The 19,252-nt window shown below is 43.2% G+C and overlaps 2 protein-coding genes across 8 annotated transcripts in view; both read left to right on the forward strand.

Annotated features, from left to right (window-relative positions):
• Positions 1-9,989, forward strand: part of LOC110500077 (transcription factor ETV6) — a 21,784-nt gene extending 11,795 nt beyond the window's left edge. For 5 of the 7 annotated variants that reach the window (XM_021577225.2, XM_021577223.2, XM_021577222.2 and 2 more), the window contains exons 3-8: positions 4,967-5,131; positions 6,283-6,417; positions 8,252-8,827; positions 8,966-9,108; positions 9,218-9,318; positions 9,444-9,989. In XM_021577225.2, the coding sequence (XP_021432900.1) occupies positions 4,967-5,131; positions 6,283-6,417; positions 8,252-8,827; positions 8,966-9,108; positions 9,218-9,318; positions 9,444-9,546 (1,223 nt within the window). In that variant the 3' untranslated portion in view covers positions 9,547-9,989. The remainder of the gene's footprint in view (positions 1-4,966; positions 5,132-6,282; positions 6,418-8,251; positions 8,828-8,965; positions 9,109-9,217; positions 9,319-9,443) is intronic. The other 2 variants (XM_021577228.2, XM_036957359.1) reach the window with 1 other exon arrangement.
• A 957-nt stretch (positions 9,990-10,946) lies between these two features.
• The window catches only part of LOC110500079 (chemokine-like protein TAFA-2), a 58,298-nt gene continuing 49,992 nt past the window's right edge, over positions 10,947-19,252 (forward strand). Inside the window, exon 1 of the mRNA XM_021577232.2 lies at positions 10,947-11,469. The gene's annotated coding sequence lies outside the window, so the exon portion shown is untranslated. The remainder of the gene's footprint in view (positions 11,470-19,252) is intronic.

Raw genomic sequence — 19,252 nt, forward strand, 5'->3', positions numbered from 1 at the left:
TTTTGGAGCAGTGGCTTCTTCCTTGCTGAGCGGCCTTTCAGGTTATGTCGATATAGGACTCGTTTTACTGTGGATACAGATACTTTTGTACCCGTTTCCTCCGGCATCTTCACAAAGCACTTTGCTGTTGTTCTGGGATTGATTTGCACTTTTCACACCAAAGTACGTTAATCTCTAGGAGACAGAATGTGTCTCCCTCCTGAGCGGTATGACGGCTGTGTGGCCCCATGGTGTTTATACTTGCGTACTATTTGTACAGATGAATGTGGTACCTTCAGGCATTTGGAAATGGCTCCCAAGGATGAACCAGACTTGTGAAGGTCCACATTTTTTTTCTGAGGTCTTGGCTAATTTCTTTTGATTTTCCCATGGTGTCAAGCAAAGAGGAACTGAGTTTGAAGGTAGGCCTTGAAATACATCCACAGGTACACCTCCATTGACTCAAATTATGTCAATTAGCCTATCAGAAGCTTCTAAAGCCATGCCATTAATTTCTGGAATTTTCCAAGCTGTTGCAAGGCACAGTCAACTTAGTGTATGTAAACTTCTGACCCACTGGAATTGTGATACAGTGAATCATAATTGAAGTAATCTGTCAGTAAACAATTGTTGGAAAAAATTACTTGTGTCATGCACAAAGTAGATGTCCTAACCGACTTGCCAAAACTATAGTTTGTTAACAAGACATTTGTGGAGTGGTTGAAAAACAAGTTTCAATGTCTCCAACCTAAGTGTATGTAAACTTCTGACTTCAACTGTATGTATGTGTGCGTGTGTGACCTTCAATCCTGTAAGGGTCTGTTAATGTGAAACATTGTATTTATTCTAATTTCTTGGTTGTTATTCTATGGCTCTAAGCTCACATTTGAGAACCAGTGTCCACAATAAGATTTTAAAAAGCAGTCAGTTGAAACATTCAAGGGCATAGCTGGCCCTGTAGTCTGTTTGAACAATAACCTCTATCTAGCATGTACATGTTCAGTGGTCTGTTTACCCAAAGAGAAGGAAAGCATGGTAGCTGGTAGGTGTGCATTTTAAGATTCACAAGTGTAGCTTATGAGGTACAGCATTAGTACAGTACTACTCGTTCCTGCATTTTCTAAAAGAGGGTTGGCCTTCTCTCATAAAAAAAGCATAAATAGAATCAGTGAAGGCGGGAACCTATTGAAAACAAACTACAGTACATGAGCCAGCTTGCCCCCAATGCGCAACATACTATCAAACAGGTTGCGCAACTTCCTGCCCAATAACCGAGCGTTTGATTGGTAATCTGTTTTTACGCTTGTTTTGACTGGATGAAGTCCAATCTGGCTGGATTTGGAACACACAGTTTCTGATGAGGTGAAGTATGTTGTTTGCATATTGACCTGGAGCGAGAGAAAGAGAGGAGGGGATGAAGTGAAGGACAGAAGCAGGGAGAATGAGAGAAGAGAGGGTGTGAGTAGGGGAAATGTGTAAGGTGTCACCCTCCATGTCTGACTCACAAGGTCAAAAGTCCTCCCTTTTCCTCCGACTCTGCATGATGAAAAGCTATTTTCAATCAAGAATGAAAGAGCAATATCCGCCTCTCATTCAAGAGGTGAATGACTAGAGAGAGGAAACGTACTTGATGTTTTGACCAAAGTCCTGAGCTGTCAAAAGCATTTGCAAACTTCTATAGCATTTACAGTACAGCATGTACATGCACACAACATATTTTGTTATTCATTCCAGGTAAAACTGTACACACACTACTGGTCAGACCTTTAGCGGTCTGCACAATGGACACATATTTCCCCTGAATGTTCTGTTTTGCCGAGAGAGGAGTTAAAGAGGTTGGGGGGTTGTGGAGGGTAACAACGAAACAAGATACCAGTGATCTCATCCGTTCTCGCCTTCATTCATCCCATGCGCTTACGAGTTGCCCCGGCAACAGCGTGCATCACTGTGTGTGTGTGTGTGTGTGTGTGTGTGTGTGTGTGCGCGTGCGGGGGCCTGCAAGTCCACAGAGTGAAAATTATGTGTCATCAGAGAGGATTAGTAGCCCACGGTTTAGTCAAGGGCCTTTCGGGTGGATTCGCCGGTCGTGTTCGAGAGTGTTTCATCCCATACACACACAGACTGTACACCAGAAACCCGAGATGGTGTCCAACAAAGACACGGATGGTGAAACGAGAGCGGGGGCTGAAATTGATTTGATCATGAACACTGAAACAATAAATCTGCAGGTTCTTACACAACTGAAATGTGAACAGGATTGGGCAAAAAGGGAGACTTCTCTGAGCCTGTGAGGGACAGAGTAAGATGTAGGGCTAATCAAAGAGGCACGGTCACTCTTTCCTCCCGCTCTTTTTCTGGCTGCCTCAGCTTGTCTCTCTCTGTGTGTGTGTGTGTGTGTGTGTGTGTGTGTGTTTGTGTCTGCTGACTCTTAATATCCGTTTCTCTTCCTGTTGGTCTTCTTTTTTCTACCACTTCTCCGTTATTGTTTCTGGTTCCCATCACTATCTCTGTCCTCCCCTCCCTGCTCTATCCTTTTCTCTCTCTCTGCTCTCTACTTTGCTGCTGACTGTTGATAAACCTCACAGCGTTGCTCCCTAACCTTACCGCAGGAAGTTTCCTGTGCTGAAACGGAGCCCATGCTGGATCGCTTCCTGCCCAAGTGCGTTGTGGGACACGTTTGTTTGGGCCTCCCTCCCCCACTCCTTCCTCCGCTGGGCCCTGTGCAGATGGCTTGGTCCGGCAGGCCGGATCTCAGAGGAGTTTTGGCAGCATTGTGCCTTCCCTCTTTTGCTCTCTCTTTCCCCTCTCTCAATCCAGCCCTGGAGAGAACATACCACTGCAGTGACCTCACAACCAGGTCCTCCTTGCATGCTGTACGCATCACTGTACGCGACACAGCTGGTGGATGCTAAGCATATGGTAATTAGATCTGTTCTCTTGTTAGGTGCTACCGGTAACTTACTGATGGTGTTTGTTCTCACCATGGCAGTCAATAGCATTGTTCGGTTGTTCAATCTAAAATCTAGAGCTGTCATTAGAAAAATAAATCTAGATTGAAAGGATATGAAAACATATTTCATTGGGTCATTCTAAAATCCCTACATACAATGGGCTGTAGTCCTCATGTTATTCTTGAACACCGGTATCCAACTGTTGTATGATTTACACCTTTACTCATAAAAGGGCTCTTTACTTGTCATATGTGACCCATCGGGGGCCAATTGGCCCCTGATTGAAAATCCAGCTCAACCAGATGCATGGCCCCTGTGACAATCTGTAGTATTTTTCACAGACTGGTTCTGGCTTGACTGTTTGTGGAGACTATGTAAGTAGACCCTGTGTAGTGATGGAATGGGCCACATAAAACATTCCATTACACATCAGGTTCTTCACTGGCTATATAGTTATGTCCATCCGCTATATTCTAGATGAACTTCCCTTCACAAGTCTACCACAAGCCCTGCCAATGTCTCTTCTCTCTATCTGAATATGGAAGGGAAATGGGAAACTGGCAGTCTACGAGACGTTTCTTTTTATATTGATTGTTCCCTGTATAAAACGTCCTTTGTTTGACGGGTGGGGGGGGGGGAGCGATCGCTCTGAAACCGCGCACGGGTTCCGATTACTCCTGTGACAGTGACATTGCGTGCGCCGCTGGCCAAAGATAACAGCTGTCCCATTCCAAGAGGAAGTGTTTGAGGCCTGGTGATAAGTGAGACGTAGAAACTGCTGCCCTTTGTCTGGTGTACGCGTGATGGATGCTGCTCTGGTGGTTTTGTGTGTGTGTGTGTGTGTGAGGTGAAGCACAGCGATACTGTAAATCTGTTCACAGGTTAAAGGTTAGAGCCTAGTATGAATGTAAATATAGGCCACCCAGTACCCAATGAAGTCATCTAGATCAGGGCTCTCCAATGCTGTTCCTAGAGAGATACCCTCCTGCTACAGACAAAGAAACAGTTCCTGACAAACAACAATGACTTTTCTGTCAATGATTTATGTGCTAAACATCTAGTACTCTCAATTGCAATACGATGAGCAAGACTGGAAAAACAATACGACTTCACTCATATGCCGTATAAACCCATTGTAATGCTTTCTAGCTGATATGAATTACATGCGGTTTACTTTCTAGACATCCACTGCTCTCTGATTCCCGCACTCACCCACACCATTGTTTTCCCTTGAATACTATTGTATTGTCCATGTGTGGGTTTAACGAAAAATGTAATGTTTTTTTATTTTTTTATGATGTTAATTTCCTAAATGAATGAATGGAATGTACCTCCAGGTTTGAATCAACCACATTGTTATTGTTTAGGTTACAAGGAACAAGTTTATCATTTTCTAAGTAATGGTGTCGGACACACATTTGTGGCGAGTGTTGATTCCTGGGCTATTGCTCATTGCAGTCAGTCACTAATGCGTTTGGGCGATCCATCAGTGCAGATGTTTCGCTCTCGTAAGTTCCCACGGCAGTGAAATAAATATTTCAGAGCCTGCAGGGTGAAAAACGTCAGAGCTGTTTCCTTTGGTATTCCTCAGTGTGTCCTTGCCATTTATTCACTATGTGTTAGTGTATAAATACATGTGTATTAGACTAATCTACCTTTTAGACTGACTGAGAAAAGCCACAGGTTTTCCTTTGCAATCTACCGAGGTTAACTCACAAGTACTGACAAACATGAAGCAAATATGAAATGAACATACTGTATGTGAGTACGCCTGACTGAAGTTAACTCTTATTCGACACCTCCTCCATTCCTGCATTCTGCTTATCTCCCCTCATACCCTCCCCCCTTCTCTTCCCCCCTCTCCGCTAATCTTCGAATCAATCCCTCTTACTTTGATCTCCTTCCCTCATTTCCCTTTTTACTGCCACCTCTGTCTCCTTCTTCCCTCGCTCCCTTTTCTCCTTCCTTTACTTCCCCCGGTCTCCCTCCTTCCCAACACTTTCTTCTCATTTCCCCCCCCGCTCCCTCCCCCCTAGGCCTGCAGCCGGTGTTCTGGAGCAGGGAGGACGTGGGCCAGTGGTTGCGTTGGGCTGAGAGGGAGTTTGCCCTGCGTCCCAACACCAGTGGCAGTTTCCAGATGAACGGCAAGGCCCTTCTCCTCCTCACCAAGGAGGACTTCCGCTACCGGTCGCCCCACTCCGGTACGCCCACCTCCCACGCCACTGCCCTTATTAATTCAAACGGTTGCTATGTTATTAGAACACATTTTTTTCTAACAACGTGCTCATGTTTAACAATAATGAATTTTGAAGGGGGAATGACTTTGGAGAAATGGCACACTGACCTAAGATAATGGCCATGTGTCTAGAGCATACAACGAATGTCTTTTGATAGACCTTTAGCCTATATTTGTCAAATATGTTTATAGATCTGCTCAGCTGGATGAAAGCAAGCGGAAGAGCAATATCAGGTGACTCAGCAGCTTCCTTAGTGGCGTTGCGGTCTGTCTTTGTTGTTGGGGGCAGGCAGTAGGAGACTGGTTGGGTAAACGGACGATCAGGAAGTGCAAACCAAACTCAACCGTCACCTGCTAACACCAGGAATTTCCCCTGCAGTGCCGTGTTAAATAGCAGGGCCAGAAAGTGAGAACTGAAAGGGGTTTATGTGTGCAAGTGTGTGTGCCTGTGGCGTCTTCACTTCCTTTATGAGAACTATTTCCTTGATGATCTGACGGGAAGCCTCGCAAATTGAAGTGAAAAAACTCCCTCCATTCTATTGATTCTCTTTGAGGGAAATACTTTCTCAGAGCCCTTCATATACAGGTAGCGAGTTAAATCTTTCAGGGTGGCCTAATAATGAAATTGTTTACACATTGAGCATAAACCATGTTATGCTAATGCCATCTCTGTTGTAGAAGATACTACAGGCTTTTGTTCATATTGTCTGACACAATCAACCTTGCCTTAGCACAGGAATCTTGGAGGTGCTACAAAGTGAGTCACATGGTTGGTTTACGACTAGACTTGCCATTAGGATTCTGTCACGTCCATGACCACCTCAAGTAGGCTGCTTTGTAGGAGAACAGATGAGCTATGGAAGTTGCCAGGCAATAATATCAAGTCTTGAACTGCCTCTTGGCAGGCTGACTCATTAGCAACACTATGACTCTTGTCTTGGTCTGTTGGCTTCATTTACCATCTGTTTGGTCCAGACCATGTTTTTAAACTCCAGTAAAGATCTCTGGTCGGAGCCTGATCCTTTTGATGACATTGATTGACAGCTGCTGCCCTGTCTATGGGGTGCACCATACGGTAACATCTGACCTCTAACCACTGACCTGTGTATCCTGCAGGGGACGTCCTGTACGAGCTGCTGCAGCACATCCTGAAGCAGAGGAAGCCGCACGCCTCCTACCCCTCCGCCTACTTCCCCGGCAACTCCTTCCACCCTCTGCCAGAGGGAGCTCTCCAGCACCACAAACTGGAAGGTCAGTGATGTTCGTTAGGGCACACTGTAGCAAAAGGCTTTGTAATGGCAAATGTAAATCTGTGTTCAGACAAGTTCAGGTTATACATTACATTTCACTCTCCCTACTGAACACCAGCCTGATGATGTTCTTGAGATCGCACTTACTGAAGGAAGCAGCATACCAACCTGAATACCACTGCTGGCTTGCTTCTGAAGCTAAGCAGGGTCGGTCCTGGTCAGTCCCTGGATTGGAGACCAGATGCTGCTGGAAGTGGTGTTGGAGGGCCAGTAGGAGGCACTCTTTCCTCTGGTCTAAAAATTATCCCAATGCCCCAGGACAGTGATTGGGGACACTGCCCTGTGTAGGGTGCCGTCTTTCGGATGGGACGTTAAACAGGTGTCCTGACTCTCTGCGGTCATTAAAGATCCCATGGCACTTATCGTAAGAGTAGGTGTGTTAACCCCGGTGTCCTGGCTAAATTCCCAATCTGGCCATCAAACCATCACGGTCACCTAATAATCCCCAGTTTACAATTGGCTCATTCATCCCCCTCCTCTCCCCTGTAACTATTCCCCAGGTCGTTGCTGCAAATGAGAATGTGTTCTCAGTCAAATTACCTGGTAAAATAACGAATAAATAAAAAGGAAGAATAGAGAGAGGTGATTACAGGAGAGCATTGAATGGGGGGGGGGGGGGGGGGGGGGATGCAGTGGCATTGAGTTAAATATCCTTAGGATGGCTGTTCATTATTGTAACATGATCTTAGAGAGCCAGTCCAATTGGAAAGCATTTCTCAGACCAATATGAAATCAACGTATTAGCCTATGGGGGGGTAAGACAACATTTGAGGCCCACCGTGGAGTGGAATATTGAACGCATCACCATTGTGTCACTTTCCTGACAATATTATTTTGTTATTCATCCAACTTTTCTGCCAGAATGATTTCACAATTCTGTTCTTGTCTAGGGGAATTTGTCGTGAGTAATTTCCCCTGAAGAACCCAACTGATCTGACTTCTGTTTCACAGGAGTTACTCAACAATCTTATACAGTTGCTTCAATTCAAGTATTTAATTACACATGATAAGAGAAAATCAGTTGGTCATGTAGCAATACAATTGCAAGAAAGCATCACAAGTATGTTTTAAGTGAATCTGACAAAAGTAACAAGTGGTGCAATGGTCTACTCTAGACTCTAGAGAGAGGTGTTTAAGTCTCTTTTTACTATTCACCTGAAAAGAGGAAGGACTTCACCTTCTTTGTGCTACACTTTGGACTCCTTTCACTGGAATGGTTAGAATGAAATGGGAGGAGAGAGGAGAGGTGTTGGCATTGAAACCTGCTCCACAAGGAAATGCTTCTATATTTAAACAACCTTTGGTCTAGGAGTTGATTATCTACAGTTCCTCATCTCTACATGTTTTATAGGGGAAGTGATTGGGCTAGATGATTCAGATGCTCAGGACTTCCTTGTTGTTCGGTATGCTAGTTTTGGTATGCAGAAGCAAAGATATTTCTTTCTTGCTTAGAGGCAAAGCATACTAGCTATTCACATGTTAACACTAAGTAAATGTGTACTCAACATGTTGTAATGTTCTACCCAGTAGAGGGCAGTCCAAACCAATCACTAATAATCTACCACCCACATACATTGAGACATGAAGAAGTTTGTAAATGTGTGTAGTGACATCTACTGGACATCATGTAAATATGTTGGAAACATATATCCTAGGGGCTGCAGGTAGCCTAGCAGTTAGAGCGTTGGGGTTAGGTTAAATGCGGAAGACACATTTCAGTTGAAGGCATTCAGTTGTACAACTGACTAGGTATCCTCCTTTCCCCTTCATTGCAGAAACGGTACGGCGAACACCACGTGGTACAGAGCCCCAACCCCAGCACCCACCCACCATTGAGCTCCGACACCGCTCCCGCTCGCCTCCCCGCCTCTCCCCCCTGGACTCCAACTACCCACGCCCTGGTGCCGAGGACCACCTCCAGACGTCCTCCCAGCTGCCCGACAGCAACCACCACCTGCCCGAGGACTTGTACACTCTGTCGGTGTCCCCGGCTGCCCCTAACGGCCGCTGTGCCACACCCCGCGAAGCCCCCTGCCCAGGCAGCCCCGGGTGCCAGGACGCTGCCCCCCCTCGTGTCATCCAGCTCATGCCCAGCGCCATCATGCACCCCCTGCTGCTTAGCCCAGGGCGAGGAGGTGTCGCTGGAGACTTCAGGCACGGTCGTGGGGGGCCACCACTTCAGGCCCCCCATGAAAATGGGCGTGAGGGGAAGGGCCACATCCAGCTGGCACTGGCCCACCACCAGCAGCACGCTCTACATCAGCAGGAGGAGGCGCTCTACAGGAACCACCACGTCATTGTGCCCGTCTCGCCACCAGAGGAACAGGCAATGCCCATTGGACGGATAGCAGGTAACTAACGCTCCTAAAGGTTAATCTTAGAGGGTGGTGTTCACGGCTTCAACCAACTCTGGAGGAAGTGTGGCTAAAGTTGAAGTTAACAGGTACTGTCTGAAATGTCTCACACCTCTGACATGTTTGTGTTCTCAGACTGCAGGCTGCTGTGGGACTACGTCTACCAGCTCCTCTCAGACAGCCGGTACGAGAACTACATCCGCTGGGAGGACACAGAGACCAAAGTCTTCCGCATCATGGACCCCAACGGCCTGGCTCGCCTGTGGGGGAACCACAAGGTAACGAACTACACCCCCCAGTGTTTGATTGGAAAAGGCATTTTCCCGCAGTGCTGGTTTTCTTAAAGTTCTGTGTTAACATTCTATCTTGTTCTATTGGTTGTAACAGAACAGGACCAATATGACGTACGAGAAGATGTCACGAGCACTGAGACACTACTACAAACTGAACATTATCAGGAAAGAGCCAGGACAGAGACTCTTATTCAGGTATGGTAGGGTTTAGTTAAAACCCAATATTTATTTGAAGTAAAAAAAAAATGTATATACACTTGTCCAGTTTGAGTTAACTAATGATTAAACTAATGATTAACCACTGTGTATGTGTGGTTCAGGTTCATGAAAACCCCAGATGAGATTATGAGTGGACAAACTGACAGGCTGGAGCACATAGAGTCGGACACAGACGATCAAATCTACATCAAAGAGGAATGCTGAGGCCTCTGGGAAATGGAGTCCACTAAAGTGATGAACTACTACAGCCGCTGATGCCTTTCAGAAAGCTGCTCGAACAATAGTTTCAAACCAAGAGCGCCCGGACATTCACTCTATCCAAAACTCAGAGGAACTTGATGGTGACGTCTCTAGATTGCCTTTTAAAACTTTATAAGATTTTCTTTCCAGACAAATCTTATCAGTTGTTTTCTGTCTTAATGCAAGGAGTTCAAAGGACCTGGTGAAAAGTATATCTCATAAGACATTCCTTTTCCCTGAACTGCCACAGCAAATCAATCATTTCATGCTTGTCATGTCATACATTGTTGATTTTTCTTCCCCATGTGTGCATTAACTATAGGAAAATGTTGCAATTTGTGCAACTAATGGGAGGGGGTGTGTAGCTGGAACGTTTTCACCACAGAATAAATCTTTTTGATCAATTTGTATGGCTGATCTCTTAAAAATGCATCTGACCTTATTGCTTGAAGCCTAAGTCTAGCAATCATTCATGAAACGATTGAATGAAGTGATATGTAGGCTAAATGTATGGTGATTTTTTTATATATTTTTTTTACTGCCAACGTGAAGTTTGGAACTTATTCTGAAACAATCCACATGGTGGCAATGCTGCACCACTTCTGACTGTAAAACCAACATAGTTCACTGCACTGGAGTCCAAGTCCAGCTCTACTGAAGTTCACAAGGAATTAAAGGTCCAGTGCAGCTATTTTTATCTCAATATCAAATCGTTTCTGGGTAACAATTAGGTCCCTTACTGTGATTTTGTTTAAAATTATAATGGTCAAAATTGCTTCTTTAGCAAAGAGCAATTTCTCATATTTACAATTTCACAGTATTATTCCAACCTCATAGTGTGGAAATATATATATGTTTATATATATATATATATATATATATATATATATATACACAAGACAATCACGTTTTTGCCTGCACTGGGCCTTTTAAGAGGTTCATTTAATTAAGTCTGCGATATCCAAACACACCTGTTCCCACATGACAATTAAAAGGTATACAATATATCTATTTGTGCAAAACTGTCCCCTAAGGCTCACATCTGCCAAAGTTAAATTAAATCTTGCACGTTAATAGACCAATGCAAATATTACTCCTAGGCTATGATGTCATGTCTCCTACAACTTTCAAAAATCATATTTAACGACATGATGCAGTTCAATGTCATGAATCGAAATTCCCATTGATCTTATTTGCGTAACACTGAGCAAAGACATTTTTGTGTAGTCCCTTAATGTGATTGACCAATGTAGGCTTATTAGTGTGTTTACGCCAGTGGCGATTGATGGTGTTAGTGGCCTTGTGTGCCACTATGATGGGTTATTCCAGAGTCTGTGATGAGCGCTGCGGTCGGTAGGTGTCTGTCTGTATGATAATAAGTTAGTGCGCACGGCGTGCATGCAGTCAGTCTCTGATGGAACTCAGTGGAATACAGACTGGTGCTGCAACTGAGGCAGAAGTCGGGACAATTTCACTTCAATTTTGAGTTTATTACTTACATGCTATTTTATTTTCTCTCACTTCAAGGGTGATCACACTCCGTTAAGACTGGGAAACAATACTGACAGTGTATTCACACGTTGGACAATACATAGTCTGACTATCAGAAAGCATAAGAGGAAGAGAAAGCACTGAATAATTTTCTGTGCTCTATCAATCTACAGTCAAGTATTTGTTCCAAGAAAACGAGCAGTGTCGCGTTTGTGTGCGCGTGGATTTAATTTTCGGATATCTATCACTGTGTCAAGCAATATTGGACCAGTCCTACACAAATCTAGGCTGTGCTGATGTCGCCCGCGGACAGACGCACCGCTGGATTGTAGCAGCGCCGATGGATTAAAGGGCAACCTTAAAACATTTGGAGGGCGCGAAGGTAGCGGGCAGCAGGTATGAAAATCATGATTTTAGCATACTTGGTCAATTTTGTGCGCCTTTTAAACCATTGTGGTTCAAGTCCCTCTGGAGCTTTTCTTTAGTGTCTGGCTTGACCTTTCAGTAAGAGTCAATGAGGCATCCTAGCTACTGACACTTTTTTTCTTTAGTGTGCGCAGTCAATCATTTTTTAATTGTTTTATTGCGTGCTACAAGATAATTAGTCTACAAGGAGCTCACCTTCTAGGCGCATGCCATTTCAACATCTAGTTTTGATTTACAGTTGATTGAGTTGTCAACTAACTTGAATTCAATGTGAAATAAACAATGTCACCATGTCATTGGATTTAGGTTAAAAGTTGGGTAAAAAAAAAGAGGACCTTTCCTTAGTCAATTACTTTTTGCAAATCCTATCAGTTTTCCACCTTGATTCAACGTCATCACATTTGTTATTGTTGAAATGATGTGGAAACAACGTTGATTCAACCACTTTTTTTCCCCAGTGGGCAATCTCAAGAAGTTCTTAACGTGAATCTCATCAATATCCAATCAGGTCTGAAATAATTAGCGCGATAATGACTGGGTTCGTTTTAGTCTTGATGTTGATCATACTAGCTCACAGCACGAGTTTAATTGCCAGTCAATCGCCCTCATCTCGAGAAAGTGCACCTCGAATGATGTGTGGACCAGCATTTATTAGGCTATGCCAACTGCATCCACTCATTATTTATTTTCTCTAGATCAAAAGTTTAACCACTGAAATGTCTGGCATCATTGTAACTATTTAGATTATAATTACAAATTAGACATCCCTTAATACTTATGTCCCCTAAATATGGTTCAACTGTCAAATTAGTTGTCTATTTGGTCTTGGGGCCATTAATAAGGGAAATCCATATATGGTGATTCTCCATCCACTCATTTTATGCACAGACATCCATTGGTCTGCCGACAGTGCAACCATTGTTTATTCAGTGGGCTGCCATACAAGTCAGAGTTGCTGCTTCAACATTGGTCCACTGTCAAGGTCCAATACTAAATAGGCTTGTAAATTCACAGGCTAAAAGCATCAGAAGGGCAAGTGTGTCCTCTGGATAGTCATGCAACCTAATGACTAGCTGTTCAACCCAAGACAGTATACCAGAACAAAAGCATAGGGGATTTATGTAGGCCAACTGAAATCTATGATGGCATTTAAAAACAACAGGGATGCAAAACTACAAACATGCTCTCTCACTGTGGAGAAGCCAAATGTGTTTTGGTCTTATCAAAACACTGGGTTTTCAATCAAATAGGTTGTCTGTCTCTTTCTATTTTTATGTGTGCCTGCACCTTACACCCCTCCATACCAATTCAGAGGCACGAGGTGTTCTTGCATCACCACCAGCAGCGTAAAGATTTACTGAGAGGCTTGGTATGAAATGGACTTCAAAATGTGGTCTCATCCTACTGGCAGCCATGGCAAGCTAATGACAGCCTTGATACTTACCATGATACGCTATACATTATATCAAGGAAATGTGGAGTCTGAAGAGCATTGTGATGTTCAGGTATGACGTTATCATACATCTCAGTCAGTAGAATATCTAAGCTGTTTGTCAGGCTGCTACTTCTTAAAATATCCCATATTTGTATCTCTCCTGCTCATCTTGTGTCACACTGACATTGTTAATCAGACGACATGAGCATTTGTCACTAGTGACAATTATATTACACCTCAGGGAGAGGGCATACAGATTTCAAAGACGGGAAGAATTTGCACTCACAGGAGGACAAACACGCACGTTAGTGAACACGCACACACAGGTGCATGCATAGTAGTTAATCAACATCAATAACATCTACTGATAACTGCTTCAACTCCCTCAGACAGACAATTGATGGGCACATCCCTGGCTCTTATCAGACTGGCTACACTGTGAGGGGACATATCACAGAGGAATGCCCTCTCCAGCTGGGTGACCTGGTGCCAACTGTCTGCAGCTGTCTGGCCAGAGCTGGATGATGATTATCCAATGTCACATCCCTGGTGTGTACTGTGCCCTTTCCCATTCAGGGCATTACCATTGATCCATTCATCTATGAATTTGAGAGTGGTTACATTTCCCTCAGCTCATTCCTTTATTTTATCAAATAAAGTGGCAGGTGTTAGGCTGTTGAAATGACAGATTAGGCCTTTAAATGAGCAAAATGTCTTATTGGTGGGTTATGAACCCTACATTGACCTGCTGCTATATTAACCCATAAACCATTGTGGTTCAAGTCCCTCTGGAGCTTTTCTGTAGTGTCTGGCTTGACCTTTCATTAAGAGTCAATGAGGCATCCGAGTTCAGGGGTTCCCAAAGTGGAGTCTTAGGAGATACTGCAGGGGGTCTATTGCAAGACCTCAATATATGTCTATATATATATTTTTTTTTTAATACCCTTTTATGAATATTGCTAGCAAGAACCATTGAATTAATTTTGTACGAGATGCGTGGAAAAAGTTGAGGGTACAATACAATGTAATATTATTCATCCACAATTTCTGTTCTTAACCTTTTAGATGCCCAACATGGGCATGGGAGGCTCACGGGGATATTTGTATCCACAGTACTCCATCATTTACCATTTTTTTCTACTCAATTCTTCTTGTATTCCCCCAAAATGTTGTTTTGAACATAATGCAGTGTAATTTAAGCTTTAAAACTGCAGCTCTTGTCACGACTCTCGTGGTTTGAAGAAGGAGACCAAGGTGTAGCGTGGTAGGCGTTCATATTTATTGAACTGAACACCGCAACAAAATAACAAAGTACACTAAAGCGCACAGTTCTGTCAGGCAGCTAAACAGAAAAATAACTACCCACAAAACACAGGTGGGAAAAAGGCTGACTAAGTATGATTCCCAATCAGAGACAACGATAGACAGCTGTCCCTGATTGAGAACCATACCCGGCCAAAACATAGAAATAAAGAGACTAGAATGCCCACCCTAGTCACACCCTGGCCTAACCAAAATAGAGAATAAAAGCCTCTCTATGGCCAGGGCGTGACAGCTCTTTTACTCTGCCCTATGGCAAAATGTGTAGAATTGCAAGAAATTAGCTTTAAAACTGCAAAATGTTCTCTCTGATTCCAGAGAATGTAAAATGTTCTTTCTCAGGGTCCGAGACTTGATTAGTCTGGCCAGCACTGCAGAAGTCATAGTAAAACTGCTTGTATGCTATTTTAGTCACACTCTAAATAGGAGTTGTGTTCTGATATTCTGAGAGGGTCCCTGATATATTTGCTATCACGAAAGGTGTCCCGGATGCAAAACAAGTTTGGGAACCCTTCCCCTAGTTCACTGACAGCAACCTTTTGACGACGTGCTGATGTTTAGTTTTGGTGGTTCAGCTGACATTTCTGAGCTGTAAAACTCATTCCACGGTCACAGATTGATAAGGGTCACAGGTACATGACCTATAGTCCTTATGGTGATTCTATAAAATCAATACATTTTGGATTGAACCTAGTAGACAATTTCTCTAATCAGGCCTAGATTACATGGGTAGAATATCCTTCAGAAGGACACACAGACAAACTAAATAGATGTAGCCTATGACCTTAAGTACTTTTGTCACAACTTTTCATATCTTTGTGACATATCCTCGGTGTCACTTGAAAGACGTTGGAATGTGATACATTTTATATTACTCTGCAAAGAGAGAACCTATATTGTAGCTCTCGACTGTTCTGGGCTCCATTTTCTTTGTGATCAAAACAAAAGACTTCAGAGGCCAAGCTCTTGCTCCTTTCTCCAGAAACTATAGAAATGTATGAAAAAAAATTGGTCGTTGATTGGCACCCGCTGTGCCTGCGTTTGATGTAAGTCGGAAGCGAGGGCTTTTTTTCCCCTCTTTCTCTGCCTGCCCCATTCTTTTTGATCAGCCTTTTCCAATTGGAGTTTAAACAAATTCACCAGCCGCAGAATAAATAAGAGAGCAGAAATGCCAAAATAACAGCAAGTCCCGCCCCTCACCACCTTCCCTAGCTAACACAACCCCCCCACACACACTCTTATTAACATACACCTCATAGATGTTATTTCCCTCTCTCCTACTCTCTCCCCCTTGCTCTCTATCCAATCTTCCATTTGTGGGCTTTGGCACTGTAGTGCCAGGGGTTTGATAGGTCCTCTCAGGATCCATTTGCCAATGCCGTGCGGATGCGTTCGTTAGCATCATGTCCGCCTTCGTTAGTCTTTGTTTAGAGGCTGAAGGCTTTGTTCCTTTTCCAATTTAACACATTGTCCGTGGTGTTTTCGACAATGTTCGCATCTCTCTGCCTTCTCCATCTCTTTTGCGCTCTCTCACTCTTTTATTCTCTCTCTCTCTCATTCTCTCTTTCCCCTCTTGTCTCTGGAGAGGTACATTGTATATTTCACCATGAAATAATACAGTGAAGCACAGCTGTTTGGCACTGTGTAGTGCATCACATGCTTCTATAAGTGGTGGTTTCAATTTAGTAGGAGGAAAGAGGTTTATAGTAGGATTAGCTATTGTGAAATATATAGCATTTCACCATGCTTTGAGTCACTTCCTGTTTGTGTGTTCTACTGACTAAAGGGTCTTACCTTGGCCTATCAAACTGGCCCTGTGAATCGTCTGTTTACTGTGGATGGTGATGGTTTTAAGTGGGTGGCCGAGAAGGTCTTTGCCGTTGTCAACATTTCGGTTTCAGCAATTGAGATGTGAGGCCGCTACCTTTTTAGACTCACAGACAACATTACTTACACAATTATAAAACAGTAGGCTATTGAACTTGATGCTCTTCTAAGTTCCATGTTGTTGACCAAGCCCACTGGGCAAAAACGGGTTGAATAAACATTGTTTCCACGTACTTTTAACCAAAAATGAAATGTGATGACATTGAAAAAAGTCATCAGTGTAAAGGGAATTTCGTATTTTTTTCACCCAACTTTTAACCTAAATCTAATGACAGGGTGTTTGGTTGAATTCACGTTAGTTGACAACTCAACCAAATGTAAATCAAAACTAGACGTTGAATTGACGTCAGTGCCCAGTGGGATGCTTCGTTACGGAGTCCATGCTCATTACATGCGGACTCCATGTGTGCACACACCAATCGAACATACTGTATCTATAACCTCTCCCTTTCTCTATACTTGTGATTGTCTCCGAAGATGGCTGGCAGCCATTGCTGTCCCAGAATCCTTCTCTTCTGGTGCGGTGGCTCTCACATCCCCTTCCTCCCCCTCTTCCACCCCCTCCTTCCTCATGGGCTGTCCTCCAGCCGTCTGTGATCCTGTTTCACACCGCTGGTCTGCGTCCGCCTTTTCCCCACCAAGGCCGTTTTATCTCTCCTGCAGGGTCTTAGCAGGGCTCTGCGTGTGGCCCAGTGGCTTAAAAACATGCGGCCTTCACGCAGCTTGCCAGCAAGGCCCAGAAAAGTCGCCACAAATACCAATACAATTTTGACAGTAGGAAGAAAACTCTTTTCATTGCTTTTTGTTGGTTTGTGGGGCAAATCTGTAGCTACATCAAACTGTTGTTTACCAGTAGGTCTCTGGCTCTTCAGAACTGACAGCATTAATCCTTTGAGCTAAAGCCAAGGTTATAGCTCCTGGAGGCAATTGCTGTCTTTAGGTCAAAGACAAGGTGACATCACAACCTCCAGGCTGTCAATACCTGACTAGAGATTTAGACTAGCGCCCTTTACAAATGTCTGGCATCACCCATACCTTCAACATAACTATGCAGTGCAAATAGTTTAGCAGATAGCTTACTTCCTGTTCAAGTAAAATACATTTGTATTTGTAACATGCTTTGTAGACAACAGGTGTAGACTAACAGGGAAAGGCTTACTTACAGGTCCTTTTCCAACAATGCAGAGGTAAAAAATAAGATAAAAAGGAATACACAGTGAATAAGGAATATAAATAACATGTAAAAAATATCATGGCTATATACAGGGAGTAGAACAATAACATGGCTATATACAGGGATTAGAACAATAACATGGCTATATACAGGGAGTAGAACAATAACATGGTTATATACAGGGAGTAGAACAATAACATGGCTATATACAGGGAGTAGAACAATAACATGGCTATATACAGGGATTAGAACAATAACATGGCTATATACAGGGAGTAGAACAATAACATGGTTATATACAGGGAGTAGAACAATAACATGGCTATATACAGGGAGAAGAACAATAACATGGCTATATACAGGGATTAGAACAATAACATGGCTATATACAGGGAGTAGAACAATAACATGGCTATATACAGGGATTAGAACAATAACATGGCTATATACAGGGAGTAGAACAATAACATGGTTATATACAGGGAGTAGAACAATAACATGGCTATATACAGGGAGAAGAACAATAACATGGCTATATACAGGGATTAGAACAATAACATGGCTATATACAGGGAGAAGAACAATAACATGGCTATATACAGGGAGTTGAACAATAACATGGCTATATACAGGGAGTTGAACAATAACATGGCTATATACAGGGAGTAGAACAATAACATGGCTATATACAGGGAGTAGAACAATAACATGGCTATATACAGGGAGTTGAACAATAACATGGCTATATACAGGGAGTAGAACAATAACATGGCTATATACAGGGAGTAGAACAATAACATGGCTATATACAGGGAGAAGAACAATAACATGGCTATATACAGGGATTAGAACAATAACATGGCTATATACAGGGAGTTGAACAATAACATGGTTATATACAGGGAGTAGAACAATAACATGGCTATATACAGGGATTAGAACAATAACATGACTATATACAGGGATTAGAACAATAACATGGCTATATACAGGGATTAGAACAATAACATGGCTATATACAGGGAGTGGAACAATAACATGGCTATATACAGGGATTAGAACAATAACATGACTATATACAGGGATTAGAACAATAACATGGCTATATACAGGGAGTAGAACAATAACATGGCTTTATACAGGGAGTAGAACAATAACATGGCTATATACAGGGAGTAGAGTTCTGTCCCAGGGTCCATTGCTTAGTGATAACCTTACATTTTTATTATACCTCTACAATTGATCAGAGGAAAAATAACAAGTAATTAAAATAAAATCTCTAAAAGATAGGTGTCTTCAATGAACCATTTCTGTGGATTTTGATGTGCGCTTGGAGTCATTGTGTTGCTGGGAGAAGGTGAAACATTACCCCAGTCCTAGTGTCTGAGCGCTATGGAGCAGATCTCTCTGTACTTTGCTTTCCCTTGGTGAAGCATGGTGGTGGCAGCATCATGCTGTGGGCAGTTGTAATGAACATGATGGGTGACAGAGAGCTGGTTTCAAGCGCAAGGTGCAGCAGGTGTTTATTATTAAAGAACCACAGGAGGAGGCAGGTAGCTGGGTCCAGGGGCAGGCAGAAGGTCATACACAGGGGGTCCAAACTAAACAACAGTACAGGCAGGGAAAAGGCTAGTAACGTCGTCCGGGAGATCAGGCAATAGGTTGATAACAGGCTGAAGTACAGGCAGGGAATAGGCAAAAGGCGTTGTTAGTGAGGCAGGCAGGGAATAGGTGTTGTTAGTTTTTGCCTGTCTCACCATCACACACGGGAGGATTAAATTACAGGAAAAACAGAGCTCCAACTAGAAGTGTGTCACAAAACAAACAATACTTCACAATGATGGGGTGCAAAAACACTAAATAGTGTGTGATAATGACATACAGGTGTGTGAACAGGTGATCAGAATTCAGGTGATTGGGATCTGGAGAGTGAGCTG

The sequence above is a fragment of the Oncorhynchus mykiss genome, chromosome 21, assembly GCF_013265735.2.
Source record: "Oncorhynchus mykiss isolate Arlee chromosome 21, USDA_OmykA_1.1, whole genome shotgun sequence".
NCBI lineage: Eukaryota > Metazoa > Chordata > Actinopteri > Salmoniformes > Salmonidae > Oncorhynchus > Oncorhynchus mykiss.